We start from the raw sequence: 23,645 nt of genomic DNA on the forward strand, positions 1-23,645 counted from the left end.
TGTGCTGCAGGTTTGGTGTATTAAACACAGAAGTTTTACCACACTTTGACTTTGAGACTTTAGAGGGTTTTGCAGCACACAGAGAGTTCTCTGTGAAAGAGAAACATATGTGTTGACACCAGACAACACTATCAACACAGCCTGAAAAAAGAAAAAAAGTTTGAAATTCCCTAAATCTTTTTTTGGTTTATAAATTGGATCAGCGCATTAGCTCATTAGATTCGCTGTGTACACTCTTCATCAAGCCCATGTGAAGCAAATGAGCAATTTCCAATTAACAAGCATGGGGCCAGATGTCTTCATCTAGACTACATTAGGGGCCAGAAGACTTCGGTTGGGTGGTCATTAGACATTTGTGTGGATAATTATGCTTGTTTGGAATAAAAATAGTTTTATGAATCTAAAGAACAATGGGAGGTTAGTTATTTGCATACACACAGAAAACCACAACATCCTACGCAAAATAACAATTAAATCCATAATTGAAGTGTCTATTTTTGGAGTGGTGAATGTCATCTGACTGCAGTGTGAATCTGCAGTGCAGTAGTGCGTTCAAACCACAGTGAGTCATACAGCACTGAATGAGACACGGCGCGCATGAATGTGATGTGTTTAAGAGAAAGCAAAGGAGAGAAAGAACGACAGTGAAAGACTCTGTGGTGGGGAAACAGAGAAACAAGGATCGACTTTCTTGAGATGGTCTTGGATGTCTTTGGTGCCCAACACTCACTTAAACCTCCCCATTATTAAACACTAGTTCATTATTCAATGCTATCTCATGAACTGTACTAGAAGTTACTTAATATTAATGTGTGTACAGTACATATATATAGTGGGGGTCAAAATATCGCTGGAAAAAATAACTATTTTGCTTAAAAAATTATATTATTTTAATTATATTGTTAAAAACAATTTCAATTAAAATGTCAATTTATTGGAAAACTATGATACAAAATTAAGCATTAAAGAATGAAAATAACATTTTAATTGTATTATATATATATATATATATATATATATATATATATATATATATATATATATATATATATATATATATATATATATTAAGCAGCAAAAACTTTTCATAATTGAGCAATAAATCAGCATATTAGAATGATATAACTCTGTAAGGTTATATTGGTTTTTTTATTTTTTCTATACGTTGTTGTTTGCCAAACAGACCGCTAGGTGGAGCTGTTATCAGTGATATGATTGGGACACAGCCAAATAGCATCATGTGTCAAGAAGAGAGGACGTGCACAGGGTGGACGGAGAATAGGACGGCTTTTCTTTAATAGAAATAGAATAGAAAAGTGGCTTTTATTTGAGATTCTCCTTTAAAAAAACTACAATAACAACAAAAACATACTCAGCAGTTCATCCTTGGCTTGAAGCTCTGGGAAGTTCAAGGTAATAGAAGGTATATACTGAGGAAAACTTTTCCTGAACTTGATCTTTTATGATAATGTTCCTGATGTGTGTGCTCTGGTTGGTTCAGCACAACAGCTGAGGCAGATAGAGCAAGATGTTGGATTCAGGGTTATCCTGACCTAAAAAGGTAGCAGGAACCTTTACATAACCAGTCCAGATTGGTCCTCCAACAAGGACACTGTATCCCAAAACTAGAAATCATGAACCTGAGGTTTCCACATTTGAAGAACTGTAAGAAAATCTACCGTTAATGCCGTCTGAGAAATGGGAGCAGAAGTGTGGCCGAAGGGAATCACCACGAATTGGAAAACTCCCCTTTGTCTACTAGCGTCCCAGTGGGGATTGCTTTAGGGTGGGATCATGTGGAGAATATTGTGATGCTGTGTTGTGGTGTGCTGGCATGCATGATGGAGGAGGGGTATAAACAGGCATGAGAGGGATCGGGGGGGGGGAAGGACAGGGGGATTTATACTCACCAGAGAGCTGCTGGACTCCCGGCTGGTCGTGTGTGCTTAACAACTGCGCCTGAATCGTTTCTACCACCCGCTTGAAACGCCGGCTGGGACCTACAATACAGTGGAACAGGTCACATATAAAACCATGTTGACATTTTGGAGTGGGGTTTCCTTCACTTGGTTTGCATTCTAGTGAAAAAAAGCTCCACAGACAAAAAATTTGAGACTTTTAAGAATCTGACAGGAATTTATTGTAAAACGACTTGCAGTCTTTCTTATCTCTGCTAGATGGACAACAACATTATTTAACATCCTGCACGCTGTAGTGGATAAGAGCTGCTGCCGGCGCATATCACAAGGAGACATAATGGATATTAATAAGGGAGAATGATGCATAAGATGATGTTCTATTTATCTTATGCTGTTATTGAGATCTGCGGTATACTGATGGGATAATTAGTATTTAAAAGACTCATTTCGAGAATTAAATGGAAACTTTTATAAGAATTGTTCCTTAGAGGACAGAAAACAAAGTCCTGGCAAGACTAAATGTAAGATTGTCAGGAATGGGCTTACTTTCCCATATGACATATTTACACATATCTACAATTTACATTTCCTCAAGGCATACGTTTCTCATTCACTAACTAACTTATCTAACTTTTGTACTAAAATGTATTGTAAATTAATTAAACTAAAAAGTAGGAACAACTAAAATCACATGTATGCACATACTCTAGGTGGCCTCATATACATGTTTGTCTTATTCATACTTCATCACACATATGCGTCATATAATTTGCTGTATGGAAGCCCGTTTCCGCCACTGAATAAAAAACGAAACAAGGTAATTCAGAGTTTTTATCTCATAATTCTGACTTTATAAATCACAATTCTGAGAAAAAAAAGTCAGAATTCGAATACATTCGCAATTCTGCATTTTTTCTCGCAAGTCAGAATTGCGAGTTTATAGCAAACAATTCTGAGAAAAAAAGTCAGAACTGCAAGTTTATTTAACAATTCTAAGAAAAAAAGGCAGAATTTCGAGAGAAAGTTGTAATTACCTTTTTTATTTTTTTATTTTGTGGTGGAAACAAATAGTGGTGGTTTTCAAATTGCTGAGCCTGAAAGTTACAAAAATCAGCAAAGGAAAGATTGTTTAGAAAAACCCTTATAAGGATATGTTTTTGGATGTGTTTTATGCAAATGACTAACCTTGGACACACGGATGCTAATTTATAATACTCCAAATACATTAACAAAAGAATGCGGTTCCAACCAAATTCATGTACGTACAGTGTTGTAAATTAGGCAGACAAAATATGTTAAATACTGTATTAATAATCTCCTTAATTATAACTGAATGAGACGAAATGTCACTAGATTACAATGTAACTTTTTTGTTGTTGTTGTAAATTAAACCAAGATAATTGGAGTATGTCTCCAAAAAATAACTATTTCAGTCTTTCTAACTCAAAATTGAAATTCAATTGTGTTACTTGCGGTTTCTCTGTGAAATTTACTGACAATTTCTGAGGGAAAGTTGTATTAAAATTAGTAATATAACAAGATTTTAACATTTATCAACTATGTTTATGTTTATTGGTGAATTTAAATTGAGTCTTTTAAATTATATTTAATATTTATTTTACATTGTTTGGCGACAAAGACTTTTTGGTAAAAAATAAAAATAAAAAATAAATACTCCTATGCTATTTAAGAGCAAATACATGAATATCGAGATACATTCTGATCATTTGAAGACAGAATATATATATATATATATATATATATATATATATATATATATATATATATATATATATATATATATATATATATATATATACATATATATATATAAAAGCTTTTTTCATCCAGCCATATTGCCATCTTGACCCAACTAGTGCACTACATTAGATTATTTTTTTCCTTTTAAAAACACTAATTAATGAAATTATGCCAAATATGCTTCAACATAATGGAGAAAGATAAAATAATTCACCTTCACTCGCAGCTATTTTCTTTTATTTCAAGCTACGCTGGTGTTCTACAGTCTTGATGAGCGCTGATGTAGCAGTGGCTTGATTGCGGTTGCTGTTACCTGAGAGCAGAGTGAAGGTGACTGAATAGATGCCGTTCTCCTTGGTGGCCGCAGTGCTCTCGGTGTACGTGATGTCGACCTGGAACTTAACAGGCTTCTGGAAGACGGTGGGGCCGGCGGTGGATTTGTACTCGGCCCGAAAACTCATCTGCGAGATAACGCTGTGACTGAGGCTTGGTATCTGAGGAAGGAGGAAGGCAAGGATCGATCGAGCGTTACATATTTGGAAGCTTATAAAGCTATCAATGAAGAACATCAATGGAAGCTTGGAAAAACGTGGCCTATTAAGGTTTGGTCACAAGTACGGTCATTTGGTGAATTTTCGCTGGTAAAGTCCAGTAATTTCAATAGGAATCTGGGTCTTTGGGAATTTAAGATATCACAGACTTCGCATTAGGTTCAAGTCACCATGTGAATTCACAATGTTAACCCACAAAATGCTGCTTTATTTAAAAGTAACTGCTGAGTCACTTTCACTACAGTAATGCCAATGGCATTAAAAATCCAAAATCCAGCAAAGTCCAGTAATTGCAATAGGAAAGTTTGGGAATTTTGTGTAAGGATGAAAGATTTCCACATGCAGATTCCATAACGAGTTCAAGTTATGAAACTGTTTAAGTGGTGCTACACACAAAGCTACCAGTGCTGGGTAGTAATGGATTACGTTATCAGATTCCAAAATGCTGGATTAAAGATTCCTGATCATTTACTCACCCCCATGTCATCCAAGTTGTTCATGTTTTTCTTTCTTCAGCCGAAAATAAATTAAGGCTCTTGAGGAAAACATTCCAGGATTTTCTCCATATAGTGGAATTCAATGGGGATCAAAGGGTTGAAAGTCCAAATTGCAGTTTTAACACAGCTTCAAAGGGCTCTACATGATCCCAGCAGAGGAATAAAGGTCTTATCTACTAAAACAATTGGTCCTTTTCTTTAAAATACATACTTTTTAACCACAAATGCTCGTTTTGCACTAGCTGTGAGATTCGCTTTCCACATATTCACACAATACTTAATCACATTGGAAAGGTCACATGTGGTTAGTTCTTCGTCTGTGTACACCGGTTCAAAAAGGTAGGTTGGGGAGAAAAAACTAATTTTCTCCAACTTCTAAATAGTCAGATGCTGCTGTTTTACCATTTATTTGCACATTTGCTGTGTAAAACATTTGGTCGGTACTTCCACCTACGTCACATGTGACTATGTAATGCATGGGGTCGAGCTAGTGCAAGACGGCATTTGTGGTTAAAAAGTATATAAATGTTTTTTTTTAGAAAATGACTGATCGCTTCACTGGATAAGACCCTTATTCCTCAGCTGGGATTGTGTAGAGCCCTTGGAAACTGCAATCTGGACCTTCAACACGTTGATCCCCATTGAATTCCACTATATAGAGAAAAATCCTGGACGTTTTCCTCAAAAACCTTAATTTATTTTTGACTGAAGAAAGACATGGGGGTGAGTAAATTATCAGGACATTTTTTTCAGCAATTATTTATTATTTATATTTTAAAATACTTTCTTACTCTTTTCTATTTCTTATATCTATATTGTACAGCATTATGCTATTTAAACCAATGCGATAACAGATTCAAGAGTAATTAAAAGTATCCAATAATTATATGAAATGTGTAATGTAACTGAATACATTCCAAACTACAGTTTTTGTCACGTTAATTGGAATAAGTAACAGACCACAGTTAGTAATTAATTTACCTAGCACTGCTACACTATTGACACTCGACTTTTGTGCGCAAAATTCGGCAGAAACAGCGCTAACATGACCGCACCTTTACTTTTGCATAGCTTAAGGCGAGTAAAACGTCACTAAGCGTGACAAGCAACTTTTTAAGCGGCCATATAAAACATTTGCAGGTCTAAACGGCAGACTAAATTCCCTTCCCTTCTGTACAAACCTCTCGAGGCACAACATCTATATGCTAATGATTCATGCCCTGCGTTGATTTTCCATTGACCTCTAATGAAAGTGGCAGCCACGGGGAAGATGGAAACATCACAGACTAGCATTTTACAGAATTGAAACACAAATCAGAAAGGTATTTGCAAATGTAAAAACACAGGCTTCCGGCCAAACCTCAGAACCGGCGCAACGGGCAAAGTCTTTCAATCTGATAGAGGGAACGCAGATGCATATATCCAAATATTCATAGCTGTCGTTTACGGGATTGGAGACATGCGAAAGAGATTGCTTACCGAGAGAAAGGCGTGGACGATGTCGGCTTTTATAGAGCTCAGTGGCTTGTCCCTAATAACCACAAAGATCTGCTCCTCTTTCTCTAGGTTGATGAAGTTACCAAACCAAGATTTTTTGGCAAGTCTGCAGGGTGAGAGAAATATGAAACATGAAGGTTTTATGAAGTCTTCAGGGGATACAAGATCAGTTCTTATCAGAGCTCAGAATAAGATAGATCCTATGGCGCTTATGCAAAATAAATTGATATTGATTCACTAGTTCACGCTTACATATAATTAGCTGAGGTATGGTATGCGTATTTGGCGTGCTGTCCGGGGAAGGGCTCCGAGCTCGGGAATTGCCCGAAGCTAGAGTACCCCCCCTTCCCCGTATATTGTAAAGTGAACTTGGAGTGAGGAGATGGGGTGGAGGAGGGATGCTGATAAACCGTCAATGGATAGAGGTAAGTCAGCGATATTTATACTGTGGGATTGATTACTTGATTGTGGTCCACCTGTGATGATTAGGCTAAGTATCTGACGCGCTCCTCCCGAATCTTCATAGATAATTACATTTCACTAGTTCACGCTTACATATAATTAGCTGAGGTATGGTATGCGTATTTGGCGTGCTGTCCGGGGAAGGGCTCCGAGCTCGGGAATTGCCCGAAGCTAGAGTACCCCCCAAAAAGGCAAATGTACAGGAGGACAGCCGCCAGTTTAAAGAATGCCCCCCAAAAAGCGGAGTACTGGCGGGGGCTGATTTGGTTTTTGAGAAGTTATCTCGTTGGCAGGCTGGAAGGGCCTACGTACTCCGGATGGAGCGACTTGGGCGTTGAGAGAGTAGGCCCTACCAGCTGCAGCTAGTGAACTACGTGGTTGTTGGCGCCCGGTCGGTAGGGCTCGGGCCGATGCTCAACTGGAGTTTTTTGGCGTTGGATCGGTGAGCCCTGCCGGCCGATGAGGAGGAGCGGCGTGGTTGTGGTGCCCGACCGGGAGGACCCGAGTTGCCTCGACCGGAATAGGTCACGGTGTCGGCGTACGGGCCCTACTGGCTGATAGCCCCTGCTATTCAGTGGGTGAAGGGCCTAACGCTGACCGAGAGGGCCCATGAAGCCTCCGACAGGAGATTGAGACTCAGGATGACGGACGTCTGGGTCCTCTCGGTTAGGCAGATAAAAAGCTTTTGGGCCAGCCGACAAGGAGGACTCTGGCAACATCCGAAGGGAGATCCCGACTCACGGCATCGGCTGGATGAGATTCACTTGCGGCTGGCAAGCATAGGCCCGTCCGGGAGACTCTCGCCAGACGTCTGAAGGGAGCGCACGCGACAGACGGGTAAGCCTCGGCGGACGGGGAGGGTTGGAAAGGAAAACCCGACTGGGAGGACTCTCGCAGCATCCGATGGGGCCTCAAACTCAGAACATCGAACGGGTAAGCCTCGCCAGACGGGGTTAAAAGATGTGAGAGTAGCTGAGGGTAGCTTTTTTTTTTTTTTTTTTTTTTTTTTTTTTTTTTTTTTTTTTTTGCAGGATTTGGCGAGAGGACGAGACTCGTGGCGTCGGACGGTTAAGCCTCGCCTACCGTCAAATGGAAAGGTAAGTTGTGTGGCCGAGAGACTGTTGCCGACGTTCGAAGGGAGCACACACATCGAACGGGTAAGCCTCGCCGACCGTAGGGTGGAAACGTAAAGCAAGTCTGACCAGGAGGCTCTCGCCAGCGTCCGAAGGGAGCACACACATCGAACGGGTAAGCCTCGCTGACCATAGAAAAGGAAAAGGTAAGGTTGTCTAACCGGGAGGCTCTCGCCGGCGTCCGAAGGGAGCACGCGCATCGAACGGGTAAGCCTCTCCGGATGGCGGACAGAAAAGGTAACGATAGGTGGCCAGGAGGCTCTTGCCAGCGTCCGGCGGGGACAAACTGGGTGAGCCTCGCAGGCCGTAGGTTAGAAAAGGTAAGTTTGCGTGGTCGTTAGGCTGTCGTCGGCGTTTAAGGGAGTTTGCTACTCCTGGCAAGAGACGGTTTAGCCTTGGTGACCGTAGGGAGGAAAGAGAGTTATTGTGTGTTAGGTACTTGCAGCATTTAAGCAGCTTGCTTGTAGGTTAGTAACCTGAAACACACAGTAGGGTCGTGGTTGGCTGGCCAGGAGGCTGTCGCCGGCGTCCGATGGGAGCACTCACATCGGACGGGTAAGCCTCGCTGGCCAAGGGTGGAAAAGGTCAGGTTGTCTAGCCAGGAGGCTCGGACCGACGTCCGATAGGAGCTTAGCTCCAGGAATCGAACGGGTAAACCTCTCTGGCTGAAGGACGGAAAAGGTTGTCCGGCCGGGAGGCTCTTACCTTCGTCCGACAGGAGCTTAGCTCCCGGATAGAACGGTTAAGCCTCGCTGGCCAAAGGACGGAAAAGGTAAGGTTGTCTAGCCGGGAAGCTCTCGCCTACGTTCAATGGGAGCCTTGGCTTTGGGCGGGTAAACTTCTCCGTACGAAAGACAGAAATGGAAAAGCAGGTAGCCGGGGGCTTTCACCTACGTCCGAAGGGAGTGTGAGCTCCTGGCAACGAACGGGTAAGCCTTGTTGGCCGCAGAATGGAAAAGGTGAGGTTGTCTGGCCGGGAGGCTCTCGTCGGCATCCGAAGGGAGCTCGTGCTCCTGTCATCGAAGAGAGAAGCCTCGCTGGTCATAGGATAGAAAAGGTTTAGGTTATTTGGCCGGGAGTGTGCGGCTGGAGTCGGCGGTATAATAGGATTTTTTTTTTTTTTTTTTTTTTTTTTTTTTTATTTATTTATGGCCGATGAGGGTTTGGTGGGCTTTCTTAATGTGAAACTGATTTATTCTGATGTAGCTTTGGTATGCTTCTGAGGACCATCTTCCTAGAGTTTGGATTTGTTGGTTGGAGAGGCCTTTTTGTGCAGCTGAAGTTGCTGCCCCGATGCGGAATGAATGGGTGGAGAAATTGTTCGCTGGGATGCCTGATAATTGCAGGACGCATTTGAGGTGTTTTTGGAACCAGAAACGAGTGACTGGTTTTTTGGACTCGTCGGTGAATAGGGGTTCGTGTGGGGATTTTGCCTGGGAATTTCTAAGGTGTAAAAAAGCGAGGACAGATTGGTAAGGCTGGATTGGGGAGGGGAGATTGAAGATGTATATGAAATGGCCTTTGTTGGTTTGGTCTGTTTTGCTTTGTTTGATTAAATAAGCGATTGTTTCGTCATCTAGTATGGTTAGGTCTGACACGGTGGGGTTGATTTTAGGATTAAATTTGGAAGAGATCGTAAGCTCCGAGCACCTGAGAAAACCGAAGAAGGCAAGGATGAACATGGCGTCGAGCGTGCGGGCAATGCTGAGGGGTTGGTAATTTGTGCGGAGGGTGTGGATACATTTTGTGAGGATATCTAGCGTTATGGGTTTTCTGGTGTCTGGATGGGTGGGCTGGGATCGCTGGATCCCTTTGATTAGGAGGGAGGTTTGTGAATTATTTATTTCGGGTGAAGGAGCGCCGGTCATTAGTTTGTGAAAAAACTGGACTCCGCTCAGGTAGCTTTTAATAGATCCGACTTGGAGACCCTTGGTGCCGTTGAGGAACGAAATGAAAGAGGTGATGGAGAGTAGAGAAAAATCTGGGAAAGGGATGTTATAGGTGAGGTGAAATGACTTAAAGCACCTCCATGCAGTCACGTATGACTGGAGGGTTCTGGGAGAGACTGCTTGGAGAATATAGTCCAGTGATGCTTCGAGGAGTGGTTTTAGAGGGTGAGTTACGGAAATATTAATTCTGAATAGTGAGGAACCGGAGTGGGGAATTGGTCCGCCTCTGGAGCCAGCGTCCTGAATTTCTGAAACAGAAAACGAGACAGGGAGTCAGCGATTTGGTTTTCTGTACCTGGGACGTGCTTTGCGCTAATTATGAATTGGTCGCACGCTGCGATCCATATAAGGCGTCTAAGGAGAGGCATGAGGGCGGGGGAGTGAGAACGGCCTTTGTTTATGCACTGAACTACGGCTTCGTTGTCGCAGTGCACTAAAATGCTTTTAGTTGTCCATTCATTGCCCCACAGGAAGGCTGCTACTACGAGGGGATAGAGCTCGAAAAGAGCTGAGGACTGGGTCGAGTCCTGCATCTGGGGGGGCCATGTGGACGCGAACCAACGGCCTTGGTAGAAACCTCCGAAACCAATTGAGGGAGCCGCGTCTGTAAACAGCTGCAAGTCGATGGGAGACGAGATTAAATTGTTGTAAAAAAAAGAAAGCCCGTTCCATTGTCTAAGGAACAGGATCCATAATTTAAGTTCGTCGCGGCATGCATGGGTTAGGGGGATGAGGTCCTCGAGCGCGTGAACTGATGATGCGAGTGTTAGAAGGTGCGCGATGAATGGGCGTCCTTGTGGAATTATGCGCATGGCGAAATTTAAATGCCCGAGCAGGGAAAGAAGTTCGCGTTTAGAACAACAAGGGCTGTCGAGGAGGGTGGATGAGACGAGAATTATTCTATCAATCTTTTCCTTTGGCAGGGAGAGCTGAAATTTAGCTGAGTCGAGGTAGATGCCGAGGAACTCTATGGTTGTGGCAGGACCCATGGTTTTTTCCTGAGCGATGGGAATCCCGAGCTCGGAAAAGACTTTTTGGACGGTGAGGATATGGGCGGCTGGGATAGCCTTGGGCGATGAAATGACCAGGAAGTCATCTAAGAGATGGATAATATGTGGGATTGCGTAATTGTTGGAAAGGATCCAGCAAACGGCTTCTGATAGCATATCAAAAATTTTGGGGCTGCTTTTGCATCCGAAGGTTAACCGGACGGCGAAATAGTATTTCTCGAGCCATCGTATCCCGAACAGGTGCCAAAAATCCGGATGGATGGGCATCACTTTGAAAGCAGAAGTGATGTCTATTTTTGCTAACCAGGCTCCTCGGCCCGCGATTTTAATCAGTTCGACTGCCTGATCTATGTCTTGGTATTTGAGTGAAAATTCGTCGAGGGGTATCAAGCTATTGATGCTCGGGACTGTAGAATTATGCGGAGATGACAGGTCTACTATTAGGCGTTTCTTACCAGAAAATTTTCTCGTAGCCACTCCGATTGGGCTGACTCTGAACGTTTTGAAGGGGGGGGTATTGAAGGGCCCGATCATGAAGCCTGACTCGACTTCTTTTTTGATGAGGTTAGCTACTATATCGGGCTCTGCGAGGGCGGATTGGAGATTACGGCAGACGGTGTTTTGGGTAAGCTCGCAAACGACGCCCGGGTTAAAACCGTGTTTGAGACCAGACAGGAGATAATTAGTAAATTCTTTGTCGGGATGGTGTGCTAGTTCAATGGTCATGCGAAAAATATTCACAGGAGTCGATAGGTAATTTTTAGATTTTTTATTTACGGCTTTATGCACGGGGCAAACTATGCGTGCATGAGCACCGCCACAGAATTTGCAGGAGTGTAGATAGCGGCAATGCTGTCTGATGCATTTCCCGTTGTTGAAGGCGATACATTGCTGGGTGCTTTCTTCTCCTGGTTGGGCTAGGCGTGGGTTTGCTGCGGTAACTGATTTTGGGACATAGCTGGTGGATTTTGCCGGGGGAGTAAGAGAGTGTTGGGTTGCGTCCGGGTTTATTTGTGGGCAGGTTGTGGTGGAGTGAGCCACGGACCTGCAGATTGCGCACGAAATGCTCCTACAGCCTAGGAATACGCGACTGTGCAAGTCGGAGTCGATCGCTCCCCAGTAAGGGCACTGGTTCCACTGAGCTATTCGGATGGCACATTTAGCGGAAAAAAGCTTGTGGTAGGTGTAGAAGTGCCCCCCTCCGTAGGACAGCGCGAGTTCTGCTATTATAGACAAATAATCGTTTAGTTCGCGTCGCCTGTGGGGGAAGGCTGAGCAGATAATCTCGGTGTAGCGGTTGAATGCGATGGTGAATTCGGAGAAGGAGAGAAGTCGAGATGAAAGGGGATTTGGATTTTTTAGCGTGACTGAGAAGTCCCCGCAGTCTATTTGGCGGTTTGAATCGGATGTGGGCAGGAGAGAAAGGAGAGACGAGAGATCTACATCCGCACCTGCTAATATCTGTGCCCGAATGCTGTGGGTCACTTGGGGAGGTTCGAGGGCGACAGCGTTTGATGGGATGGGCATTGGTGTAGCAGTGAAGAGTGAATGGGGGGATTTCGCTTGGAGGAGGGTGGTGGCGACAACTGGGGGCGGAGCTGTGTTTGGCAGTGATTGCGGCCAAGCGCTTGCTTGAGCCGCGGGCCCGGAGTTTGAGGCCGCGGGTTGCGGGGCTGGGTTGGGCGGCCAGTATGGCCAGGCAGTTGCTTGGGCCGCGGGCCCGAAGCTGGGATGGGCTAAAGTCGAGGCTGTGTAAGGCGGCCAGTTCGGCCAAGCGTTAGCATGAGCGGCGGGCTCGGAGCTCGGCAGAGCGGGAGGCGGGGCATTGTGTGACGGCCAGTTCGACCAGGCGCTAGCTTGGACCGCGGGCGCGAAGCTGGAGGAAGCGGGAGGCGGCGCTGTATGTGGCGAACTGTTCGGCCAAGCGCTTGCCTGGGCTGCGGTGTTGGTATAGAAAGTTCCGTATGGAGGGGCTGCGATGGGTGGAGGAGGCGGCCAGGAGCCTCCTTGGGCTTCGGCGCCTTGAGCTGTTGGAATTGGAGCCGCGGAAGGAGGCTGAGCTCCGGGCGACATAGCGAGCGCCCTTGCGGTTGGAACCGGGGCGCGGCCTAGGCTAGCTGAAGGCCTCTTGCTACGGCTTGATAGCCGCTGCGAGCTAGGCCTAGCGGCGGAGGATGGTGGAGTGCTTTGAGGCGAATTCTGAGGTACTCCTTTCTTTTGCCGTTTCTTTGGTACGGGGGTAGACTGGGGAGAAATGTTATTATTTAGATTTTTTGTATACAAGTCATACAGTTCGGATTTGTTTAACTTGCTTGATGGTGTGATGTCGTTTTTGGACAGGGCCTGCCTCAGACTCGACACCGTCCATTTGTCGATTGGCGGAATCGTATGCCTGGCCGAGCGGTAGGAGGACGCAGGGGAGTCGGCCGCGGTTCTCGCCGGAGGCGGCGAAGGTAGGCCTAGGCGTCTTGGGAGGCGAGTAGCTGCTCGCGCCGTACCGCGCCCGCGGGTTGGAGCCTGGGGCTCGATTTGGTTGCCACGCCGGGAAGGGGTGGCTTTGGAGCCGGCTGGCTGCAGTGATGGGGCTGGGGAAGAGCTGGATGAGTCTTCTGACGAGGAATCTCGGTTTTGGGACATAGTGCATGCGGACCAAAATGCTGATAAACCGTCAATGGATAGAGGTAAGTCAGCGATATTTATACTGTGGGATTGATTACTTGATTGTGGTCCACCTGTGATGATTAGGCTAAGTATCTGACGCGCTCCTCCCGAATCTTCATAGATAATTACATATAATTCATAAAAGGGAGTATGAGAAAGAACGGCACACAGCAGAGGGTCTACAAATTAACATGATGAACTTTGCATGAGGTCATATTGATGGATGGGACAAAAATCTAAGAAGTCATATATAAAAATTCAGAAATTGCTCGTCTCATAGATTTAAAAAAATGTCAGTTTGGACATATTTATTCATTTTTTTTTAAACTAAAATGCGTTTAAGGAAGTCACTGATTACAAAATTATAAAATATAACTGCATAATGTGTTGTTGTAGAAATTTAAGAAGACTTGCCAAGTTGGGTCACATTCTTAGAGGTGCACAACACGGTTGCACTGACCTCTACAAAGTCTTGGGTACAACTTTTTCCAGTTAAATTGGCTATGAAAACAAATGTTTGGAAGATGCATCTATAATTTAATGAATGGTGTCTGAATTGTTAATCATTAACACCAACTCTAGCATTTCTGTAACATTCATGAAAGATCTATCCACGCTTTAATATTAATGGAACGCTGCCATGTTTCAAATTTATATATATATATATATATATATATATATATATATATATATATATATATATATATATATATATATAATATTAAATATTTTATATTCAAAATTTTAAGAACTGTAAACAAAAATATACTTGATTGGGAATCTGTAATAATTTACATTTATAAATCTGAATAAATAATATGGAATATATGGTTGTAAATCTCAATACCTTTCCCATTTGAATACACGGTATTTTTTATTAAATAAATAAAGATTCTAGATATATTTTAACTTATAAAACTGTTATAAAACTGTAAATATATTTCGGTATTTTGCTACGATACATTTCAGAGTATAGAAACAACTGTTGGATTTTTGCTGCAAGGTCACTCAAAATTAAAGCGTCTCTGTTGATGGAAAAACAAGCAAAACCCCTGGTGTTTAAACTAGCAGGCGTAATTTGGTCTCATTTTAGTATATAAAGGAATAACCGTCTTGTCTAAACATTGTTCTAGCTCTAAAAAGCTTCAGTCTGCCACTGTTGTGTATCAACAAAGCACAGTCGCTCGCAACTTAGCTTCCAGAAACTGATTTATGGCAGAGGATGAGAAAAGAAAGCAGAGAGCGCCACGGCTTATCCAGCTGGCGTGGAAAGCAAGAGAGAGGCGGATAAGTTATGGAAGACAAAATAGAAAACAAAAGAGGATGAGGCATCACTCCGTGTGGGGGAGAGAGTTTGTGACTGCTGTCTGCTGTGTGCTGAAACCCGCCTCAGTGGGAGAAAGATACGAGCTTCCATTAGACTGGGGAAAAAAGACTAAATGGTTTAACAGAGGCAAACATTACTCCCAATGATTTCTGAAGTGCTGAGGGGGGTTTACATCAACACTGTTGTTGGGTAACTATTGTTCAAGGTTTACTATTCGTCTTCTTCAGAGGATGTTTCTTGGCGGCTGCATTTCCATCATAGAACTGACTTAATGGTAAGCTGGAAACGCATTATGGCATTTTTATGGAAACCAAATGTCCCGATAATAATAATAATAAAACCTGAAATCACCTACACTGTAGGGACCTCCCAATGGTACCAATGATAACAACAGGTAAATAAAGGGAGCAAATAAAAACGTACACATAATTTATATGACAATATTAATTAAAAGTACACAAGACCAGGTCTTATCATGAGTAGGAAGAAAAAAAAGAAAACATTTAAGAAATTTCCAACCCGATCTCACTGTCACGGTAGGAAATCCAGTGTTTCCTCCGTGTCATGTTTTGTTATTGTTTTTGTACTTACGTTGTCTCCATGTGCTCGTTTAGTTGATTGTCATCACCTGGGTGTTGATTGTCTCGCTCCAGCTGATCGTCATCATACCTCTGCTACTTATACTCACCTCGCTCTCTCTCTGTTGTCAGATCCTCTCTTATGTCTCCATGCACTAGCTGGATTACCGTCCTCCGTGTTTGTGTGCTGGTTTGGATTCGTGTTGTCGTCCGCGTGTCAGTGTTCCGGTCTGTTCCTGGTTCCAACCATTGACCACCTTCACCTGCACCGCTGACTTCACCATCCCGCTCTTCTCACGCCACCGTAGACCTTCCTTGCCATTGCCAACACTCTGGACACTCTTTATCAATAAACAACATCTGATTGCCTGCAATTGCTTCCTCCTCTTTTACCTGTCGTTACAGTAGGATCTGACCATCATGGAAGCAGCAGGCGATCGCTCCCCATCTCATCTCGAAGAATTTCTGCAACGAGCTGTGGGTCGTATGGATCGCCAAGACAAGGCGATAGATGAGATGGGTCGAGCCTTCCAAGCAATGGTGACGAAGGTGTCCGAGCTCGTTCTCCAGACGCAACAACAACAACAATCGTCACCCGCTGCGCCTCCCACGCCACCCACACCGCCGATCGTCTCCGGGGGGATTTCCCAGCCCGAACCACGCCTCCCCATCCCGGAGAAATATGCGGGTGAGCCAGAGTTCTGTCGATCATTTCTGTCTCATTGTTCTCTGCACTTCGCCCTGCAGCCCCGCACGTTCTACACCGAGGAAATGAAGGTGGCATTCGTCTTATCTCTACTTACGGGAAGGGCTGCCCTCTGGGGGACGGCGGTGTGGGAGAACCAAGACAGCTGCTGTGCCTCGTTCCACGCACTTTCGGAAGAGATGAGACGGGTCTTCGACCGCTCCGCCGCCGGGAGGGAAGCGGCTTGGCTTCTCACGGACCTAAGTCAGGGGGAAAGGTCCGTTTCCGATTATTCGATTGAGTTCCGCACCCTGGCGGCGGAGTGTAAGTGGAACGAGGAGGCGCAGTGGGATCACTTCCTGCATGGGTTGGCTGACCGCATCCAACAGGAGATCCGCGCCGTCGAGCTCCCCACTTCTCTCAACAGTCTGATTGACCTAACCATCAGAGTGGAGAATCGACTCGATCAAGCCACCAGACGGAGGGGGAGAGCAGTTCGCGCGAACAGACCGGAGGCTCAGTATCAGCGCTCAGATGTTGCGGTCAGCCCACCGGGAGATCTTGAACCCATGCAGGTGGGGCGAGCTCGGCTCTCCCGGGAGGAGAGGATCAGGCGGAGATCCCTGGGACTATGTTTATACTGCGGCAGTCAAGAACATCACATCCAGCGTTGTCCGGTAAAAGGACCAAGCCCGATAGTAAGACGGAGGCTACTATCGGGTGGGATCTCTGCCAGAAAGACCTCATCTACATCGACACTCCTTCCGGTGAGTCTACGGTGGTCCACCCACGCACTCGAGCATCACGCCTTGTTGGATTCTGGGGCAGAGGGTAATTTCATGGACTTCCAGTTCGCTAGTAAGCTTAACATTCCTCTCACCTCCCTCAAACACCCCATTGCACCCTTTGCTCTCAATGGACACAGACTACCAGTCATCACTCAGACCACCTTACCTGTTTCCCTCACCACATCTGGCAATCATACTGAGGAGATATCATTTTACATTACGGACTCACCTCAATCCCCCATCGTTCTCGGTCACACCTGGCTTCAGAAACACAACCCCAGCATCAATTGGCGCCTTGGATCTGTGGTTAGCTGGAGCGAGGAATGTCATTTGTCTTGTCTTTTGTCTGCTGGTGTTAATGTTTCTGAGTCTGTGTTTCAGGGGGAAGCAGTGGATTTGGCTAGCGTGCCCGCGGAGTACCACGACCTGAAGGAGGTGTTCAGTAAGTCTCGTGCTGATTCTCTTCCTCCTCATCGTCCCTATGACTGTGCGATAGAGTTATTGCCAGGTACTTCTCCGCCTAAGGGCAAGTTATATTCTTTGTCTGTTCCAGAGACGGCGGCCATGGAGAAATATATATCCAGTTCTCTAGCAACGGGGTTTATCCGCCCTTCCTCTTCTCCAGCGGGGGCGGGGTTCTTTTTTGTGGGAAAGAAGGACGGATCCTTGCGACCTTGCATTGACTACCGAGGGCTGAACAACATAACGGTAAAGAATACCTATCCTTTGCCGCTTATGTCTTCAGCTTTTGAGAGGTTGCAGGGAGCGTCCGTTTTCACTAAATTGGACTTACGTAATGCTTATCATTTGGTCCGCATCAGGGAGGGGGATGAGTGGAAGACTGCCTTTAACACCCCTAGAGGCCATTTTGAGTACTGCGTTATGCCGTTCGGGCTAACCAACTCGCCGGCAGTCTTTCAAGCACTCGTTAATGACGTGTTGCGAGACATGGTCGATCTGTTCATATATGTTTACCTGGATGACATATTGATTTTTTCTTCGTCTCTCCAGGAACACGTGCAACACGTACGACGAGTGCTTCTGCGGTTGCTAGAGAATGGATTGTTTGTCAAGGCGGAGAAATGCGTTTTTCATGCACAGTCTGTTTCTTTTCTAGGACACATCATTTCGACTGAGGGTGTTCGCATGGATCCTGAGAAGGTTAAGGCTGTGGTAAATTGGCCATCCCCAGAGTCTCGCAAGGCCCTGCAGAGATTTCTGGGGTTCGCCAATTTTTACCGGCGTTTCATTCGCAATTTCAGCCAACTAGCCGCTCCTCTGACCGCCTTGACCTCCCCTAGTTTGACGTTCAGGTGGTCAGACGCAGCTGAGGCTGCGTTTGCCAAACTGAAAAGCTGCTTTGTTTCAGCTCCCATTCTCGTCACCCCTGATCGCTCACGTCAATTCATAGTGGAGGTCGACGCGTCAGAGGTGGGGGTAGGAGCAGTGTTATCCCAACGCGCATCCTCAGACGGAAAGGTGCATCCGTGCGCGTATTATTCTCACCGTTTATCTCCTGCAGAAGTTAATTATGACATTGGCAATCGAGAGTTGTTGGCAGTCAAACTTGCACTGGAAGAATGGCGTCACTGGCTTGAGGGGTCGGGTGTACCTTTCATTGTATGGACGGACCATAAGAATCTCGAATACATTAGAACCGCCAAAAGACTTAACTCCAGGCAGGCTCGGTGGGCATTGTTTTTCGGTCGTTTCGATTTTACACTTTCTTACCGGCCGGGTTCCAAAAACATCAAACCCGATGCTTTATCCCGTCTTTTTGAGCGTTCCGATCGTACTGCTACTCCCGAGCCCATTTTACCGGGGACCATCATTATCTCCGCGCTCAGGTGGGAGGTCGAATCGAAGGTGTTGACCGCCTTAGAAGGGGTAACGCCCCCGGCTCGTTGCCCACCGAACCGATTGTTTGTGCCGGAGAGGTTACGGTCAGACGTTCTCCAGTGGGGTCATTGTTCCAGTGTTGCTTGTCACCCAGGGGTTAGTAGAACTAGATTTCTGGTCAAGCAACGATTTTGGTGGCCTGGTATGGCTCGTGACGTCCACGATTTCGTCTTGGCTTGTTCAGTTTGCGCTATTGGTAAGACTTCCAATCGACCTCCAGATGGGTTACTCTTACCGCTGTCTGTCCCTTCAAGACCCTGGTCCCACATTTCGCTAGATTTTATCACCGCCCTCCCGCCCTCTAAAGGCAATACGGTGATTTTAACCGTAGTGGACCGGTTCTCGAAGGCGACTCATTTTATTCCCTTGCCCAAATTACCTTCAGCCAAGGAAACAGCGGTAGCTGTCATTGACCACGTCTTCCGCATACATGGCCTCCCGACAGACGTGGTTTCTGACAGGGGTCCCCAATTTGTGTCCAAATTTTGGCGAGAATTTTGTAAATTGTTAGGAGCGACTGTTAGTCTTTCTTCCGGGTTCCATCCCCAGAGCAATGGTCAAACCGAACGAGCCAATCAGGATGTCGAGAGGGTTTTGCGATGTTTGGTTTCCAATAATCCTTCGTCCTGGTGTCAGCAACTCTCAGTTGTGGAGTACGCACACAATTCTTTGCCAGTGTCATCTACGGGCATGTCTCCATTTAAGTGTAGTTTAGGGTACCAACCACCTAATTTTGTCAGTACGGAATCCGAGGTTTCGGTCCCCTCCGCACACGCATTAGTCCAGAGGTGTCACCGCACCTGGACCAGAGCTCGCAGAGCTCTGCTCCAGGCTAGGTCGCGCACCAAGGCTAAGGCCGATCGCCACCGGTCGAAGCCTCCCCGTTACGTCGTCGGTCAAAGAGTGTGGCTTTCTACCCAGAATATTCCTATGCGGTCCGTTTCTAACAAACTTGCTCCCAAATTTATTGGCCCGTTTTCTATTACTAAGATTATTAATCCGGTTACCGTGCGTCTTAGCCTTCCTCCGGCGTACAGGAGGATTCATCCCGTGTTCCACGTCTCCAAAATTAAATCGGTGATTTCTTCCCGTCTTAATCCGCCTGCTCCGGTTCCCCCCCCGCCTCGTCTCGTTAATGGGGAAACCACCTATTTGGTTAATCGTATTCTGGACTCTAGACGGAGGGGACGCGGTTTTCAGTACTTGGTGGATTGGGAAGGTTACGGTCCGGAGGAGAGGAGCTGGGTTCCTGCTCGGGACATATTGGATCACCACCTTATAGATGATTACAATCTACAGGTAAAGCAGGCTGGGAACGTCAGGTGACGTCCTAGGGGAGAGGGTACTGTCACGGTAGGAAATCCAGTGTTTCCTCCGTGTCATGTTTTGTTATTGTTTTTGTACTTACGTTGTCTCCATGTGCTCGTTTAGTTGATTGTCATCACCTGGGTGTTGATTGTCTCGCTCCAGCTGATCGTCATCATACCTCTGCTACTTATACTCACCTCGCTCTCTCTCTGTTGTCAGATCCTCTCTTATGTCTCCATGCACTAGCTGGATTACCGTCCTCCGTGTTTGTGTGCTGGTTTGGATTCGTGTTGTCGTCCGCGTGTCAGTGTTCCGGTCTGTTCCTGGTTCCAACCATTGACCACCTTCACCTGCACCGCTGACTTCACCATCCCGCTCTTCTCACGCCACCGTAGACCTTCCTTGCCATTGCCAACACTCTGGACACTCTTTATCAATAAACAACATCTGATTGCCTGCAATTGCTTCCTCCTCTTTTACCTGTCGTTACACTCACGGCAATTCGTACATTTTTCACAAGGTGGCTTATTCGTACGAATTCGTACGACCACACTCGTACAAATTCATACGATTGTTGCCAAATCGTACGTATTTTACGAGTTGCACAATTCGTATGAATTTGTACGAATGACCTACACCTAACCCCGCCCCTAAACCTAACCGTCACTGGGGTCGTATAAAATCATACGAGGGAGGTCGTACAAATTCGTACGAATAAGCCACATCGTAAAATACGTACGAATTGGTCGTGAGATAGCGTTAGAAATTTCCAAGCAGTAAGTGATCCAAGAATTCCAAGAGTGCACGCTCTCTCTCAAATAAATAAAATAATAGAATAAATTAATTAAATTAAAAATAATACAAAATTATGCTTTCAATGACTATGGCTCCTGAAAATAGGTATAATAAACCTAATTAAAAAAATAACAGCAGTCAATGGGAAATCTGTAAGATGCTATAAAAAGCTATGTACTCACTCTGGGGAAGACTCTGGTGTGAGGCTGGACATTTCCTCTTGAGTGGGAACTGTTCAAAACAAAGCAAGGATGTTAGCATGTTCCATTTTTCTTGTCATTAATCAAAGTTGTGTATCGTTTTTAAAACAGTTTTCTAACTAATTCAACATCTCAGTATGTAGGACAGAAATAATTAGAGCCTATGGTTTCATGCAAATGTGCATCATTTTTGAGTATTTGTCTCATGTTACCCGTTTAGGTTGGGATTAAAGGTTATGCAGACAATAAAACTGGATCATTAAGGGGTCGCGTGCAGGAGAGGTTATTTAGAAATGGAAACTGATGCTACTGAAACAACGTGAAGGGGTAACCATGGTAACAGGCTTCGTATTAGTATACGGTCGGTCATGTAAATCAGAGCATTTAGCAAACAAGCCATGAAACAGACCAGTCAAACTGGAGGTGGTAAGAGCTTTATTTAAGGCCTACAATGACTCAATGTAGAGTGACTGCATTAAGAGGGATTTGGAATATCTAGTCAAAATTATATCATTCCCCCTTTGTTGGCCACCCAAACAATTCCAGGTGTTTGTGACTTATTACTGAGCCAATAGCAAACCAAGTTTATTTGAACACCCCATGAAACAGTTTAAGGGAAAAAGAGTTTTTGATGAAATCCAAGAGTTTTCTGCCTCTCCACAGAAAGTATCAGAACTACCACATTCAAAGCCCAAAATGGTATAAAGGACATTGATCAAATAATCCATGCAACATCAGCGGTTCAACCGCGATTTTACAGAGCTATGACTATATTTTTTGTGCACAAAGATTTATTCAACAATTTCATCTCTTTAATGTCAGTCTTCAACGCGCGTTCACATTGAATGTATGGGGCTGCTGACGCAGAAGCTGGCATTCTGATATTGAAGCATATATAGTATTCTCCTAGCTTCATGAAATTACAGTTAAACCACTGTAACAGACTATTTTAGCAATGTCCTTACTACCTTTCTGGGCCTTGAACATTGGTAGTTCTGATATCGTCTACGGATTTCATCAAATATATCTTAATTTGTGTTCTGAAGACGAACAAAGATCTTATGGGTCTGGAACAACATGAGAGAGAGTTATTAATTACAGGATTTTTTGGTGAGCTAACCCTTTAAGACTACAATATACTTTAAGTGAAACCGAAGAATACACTGGTGTGTTTACTTTGGCTAGTAAACACTTTCAAGCTACCACTTAATAGGTAGGTGTGCTCGTACATACTAATCTAAACCTGCAGTGTGGGCAGCATCTGGATGTTCAACCTGTTCCTGGAGGGCTATTGTCCTGCAGAGCTTAACTCCAACACTAATTAAACACACTTGAACGAGCTAATCAAGGTCTTCAGACTCACTAGAAACTTCCAGCCAAGTGTGTTGGAGCAGGTTGGAACTAAACTCAGCAGGACGCTGGTAATCCAGGAAGAGGTTTGGACACCCCTGGTCTAGAGCCTTTTATTGGACAAGAATCTATAAGACAGGGGTTCTGAACTCTGGCAATTGAGGTCTCCTGTAGAGTTTAGCTCAATTCCAAATCAAACACAACTGCATGTAGATTTCTAGTGATCCTGAAGACCTTGAGTTTGTTCCATTAAGTTTGATTAGGGTTGGAGCTAAGCTCTGCATTAAAGAGGACCTCAAAGGCCGGAGTTTAAAAAACCCTGCTATAAGACAAGATGGCATCGTGTTAGCTCATCATTGGTTTTCTCAAAAGAGAATGTATTATTCTTGTCAACTTTTATTAGTACAATAATATCTAGATTTGCCTCAAAGCTACAGAAATGGATTAAACATGGTGTCGTGAATTGTAGCCTGGACATCCATTCAGAGTTTTACCTTTCTTCGGTCCGAGATGCTGGGATAGGCTCCAACATCTCAGTGATACTACTTAGGACAAGTGATTTGGAAAATGCATAGATGAATTGTATCCTGTTTACTCTATCCACCAATACCTTGCAGTTTCCTGCGGTGAAAGCGGGGTGAGCCCATTAAGCTGTTCTTGATGGAGTTGAGGCGCATCTTCCAGGGCATTCCCCCGATGGAGGGGCTGGGGGGTGGCGTAGGGGTCGGTGTCCCCGCTGGGCTGTCCTTAGGCGTGTGCACGGGCGTTCCTTTGGGAGTGGGGATAGGGCTTCCCCTTGGAGAAGGGTGGGGGGTCACCTGTATGGTGGGAATAGATTTGGTGGTGTGGTCAGAGCCGGGAACAGGGTGGAAGTGGTGTAGTCGGATAGGGGAAAGAGGGGAAACAGGTCTAAAGGGGACAGAGAGTTGAGGAGGTATGATGGAGGCTGGGGTTGCCCGTCGCACCATTGGGCTGGCCGGTATACAGGGTGCTTGAGGTTGACATGGAGTCGATGGTTCTGACTTGGCTGTCGAAATGTGTTCAGGCTCAGATTCCGGTAAGGGGATTGATCGGGCAGATTGTAAGGGTTTGTCTTTGGGTTTGGCTTGAAGAGTTTGGGTCTTTGGGCAGGGCAAGAGAGACTCAGATATAGGGTTTGGCATTAGGGAGTTAGAAGTGGGTTTTTTTGACTCATTTTGATCAGAGTTTGGTTTTAAGGAGTCTGTGAAACTAGAACTGGGGGACAAGAGCAGCTCAGTGGACTGAGGCGGGACA

At 45.1% G+C, this 23,645-nt stretch overlaps 1 protein-coding gene across 4 annotated transcripts in view; it reads right to left on the reverse strand.

The window, feature by feature from the left end:
- Nucleotides 1-23,645, reverse strand: part of LOC128014197 (serine/threonine-protein kinase BRSK2) — a 200,284-nt gene that overhangs the window by 6,547 nt on the left and 170,092 nt on the right. For all 4 annotated transcript variants that reach the window (XM_052597562.1, XM_052597561.1, XM_052597560.1 and 1 more), the window contains 5 exons: nucleotides 22,981-23,188; nucleotides 21,003-21,051; nucleotides 6,208-6,331; nucleotides 3,994-4,174; nucleotides 1,911-2,000 (listed from right to left, as the gene is read on the reverse strand). In XM_052597562.1, the coding sequence (XP_052453522.1) occupies nucleotides 1,911-2,000; nucleotides 3,994-4,174; nucleotides 6,208-6,331; nucleotides 21,003-21,051; nucleotides 22,981-23,188 (652 nt within the window). The remainder of the gene's footprint in view (nucleotides 1-1,910; nucleotides 2,001-3,993; nucleotides 4,175-6,207; nucleotides 6,332-21,002; nucleotides 21,052-22,980; nucleotides 23,189-23,645) is intronic.

Source organism: Carassius gibelio, chromosome B25, assembly GCF_023724105.1.
Source record: "Carassius gibelio isolate Cgi1373 ecotype wild population from Czech Republic chromosome B25, carGib1.2-hapl.c, whole genome shotgun sequence".
Taxonomy (NCBI): Eukaryota; Metazoa; Chordata; class Actinopteri; order Cypriniformes; family Cyprinidae; genus Carassius; species Carassius gibelio.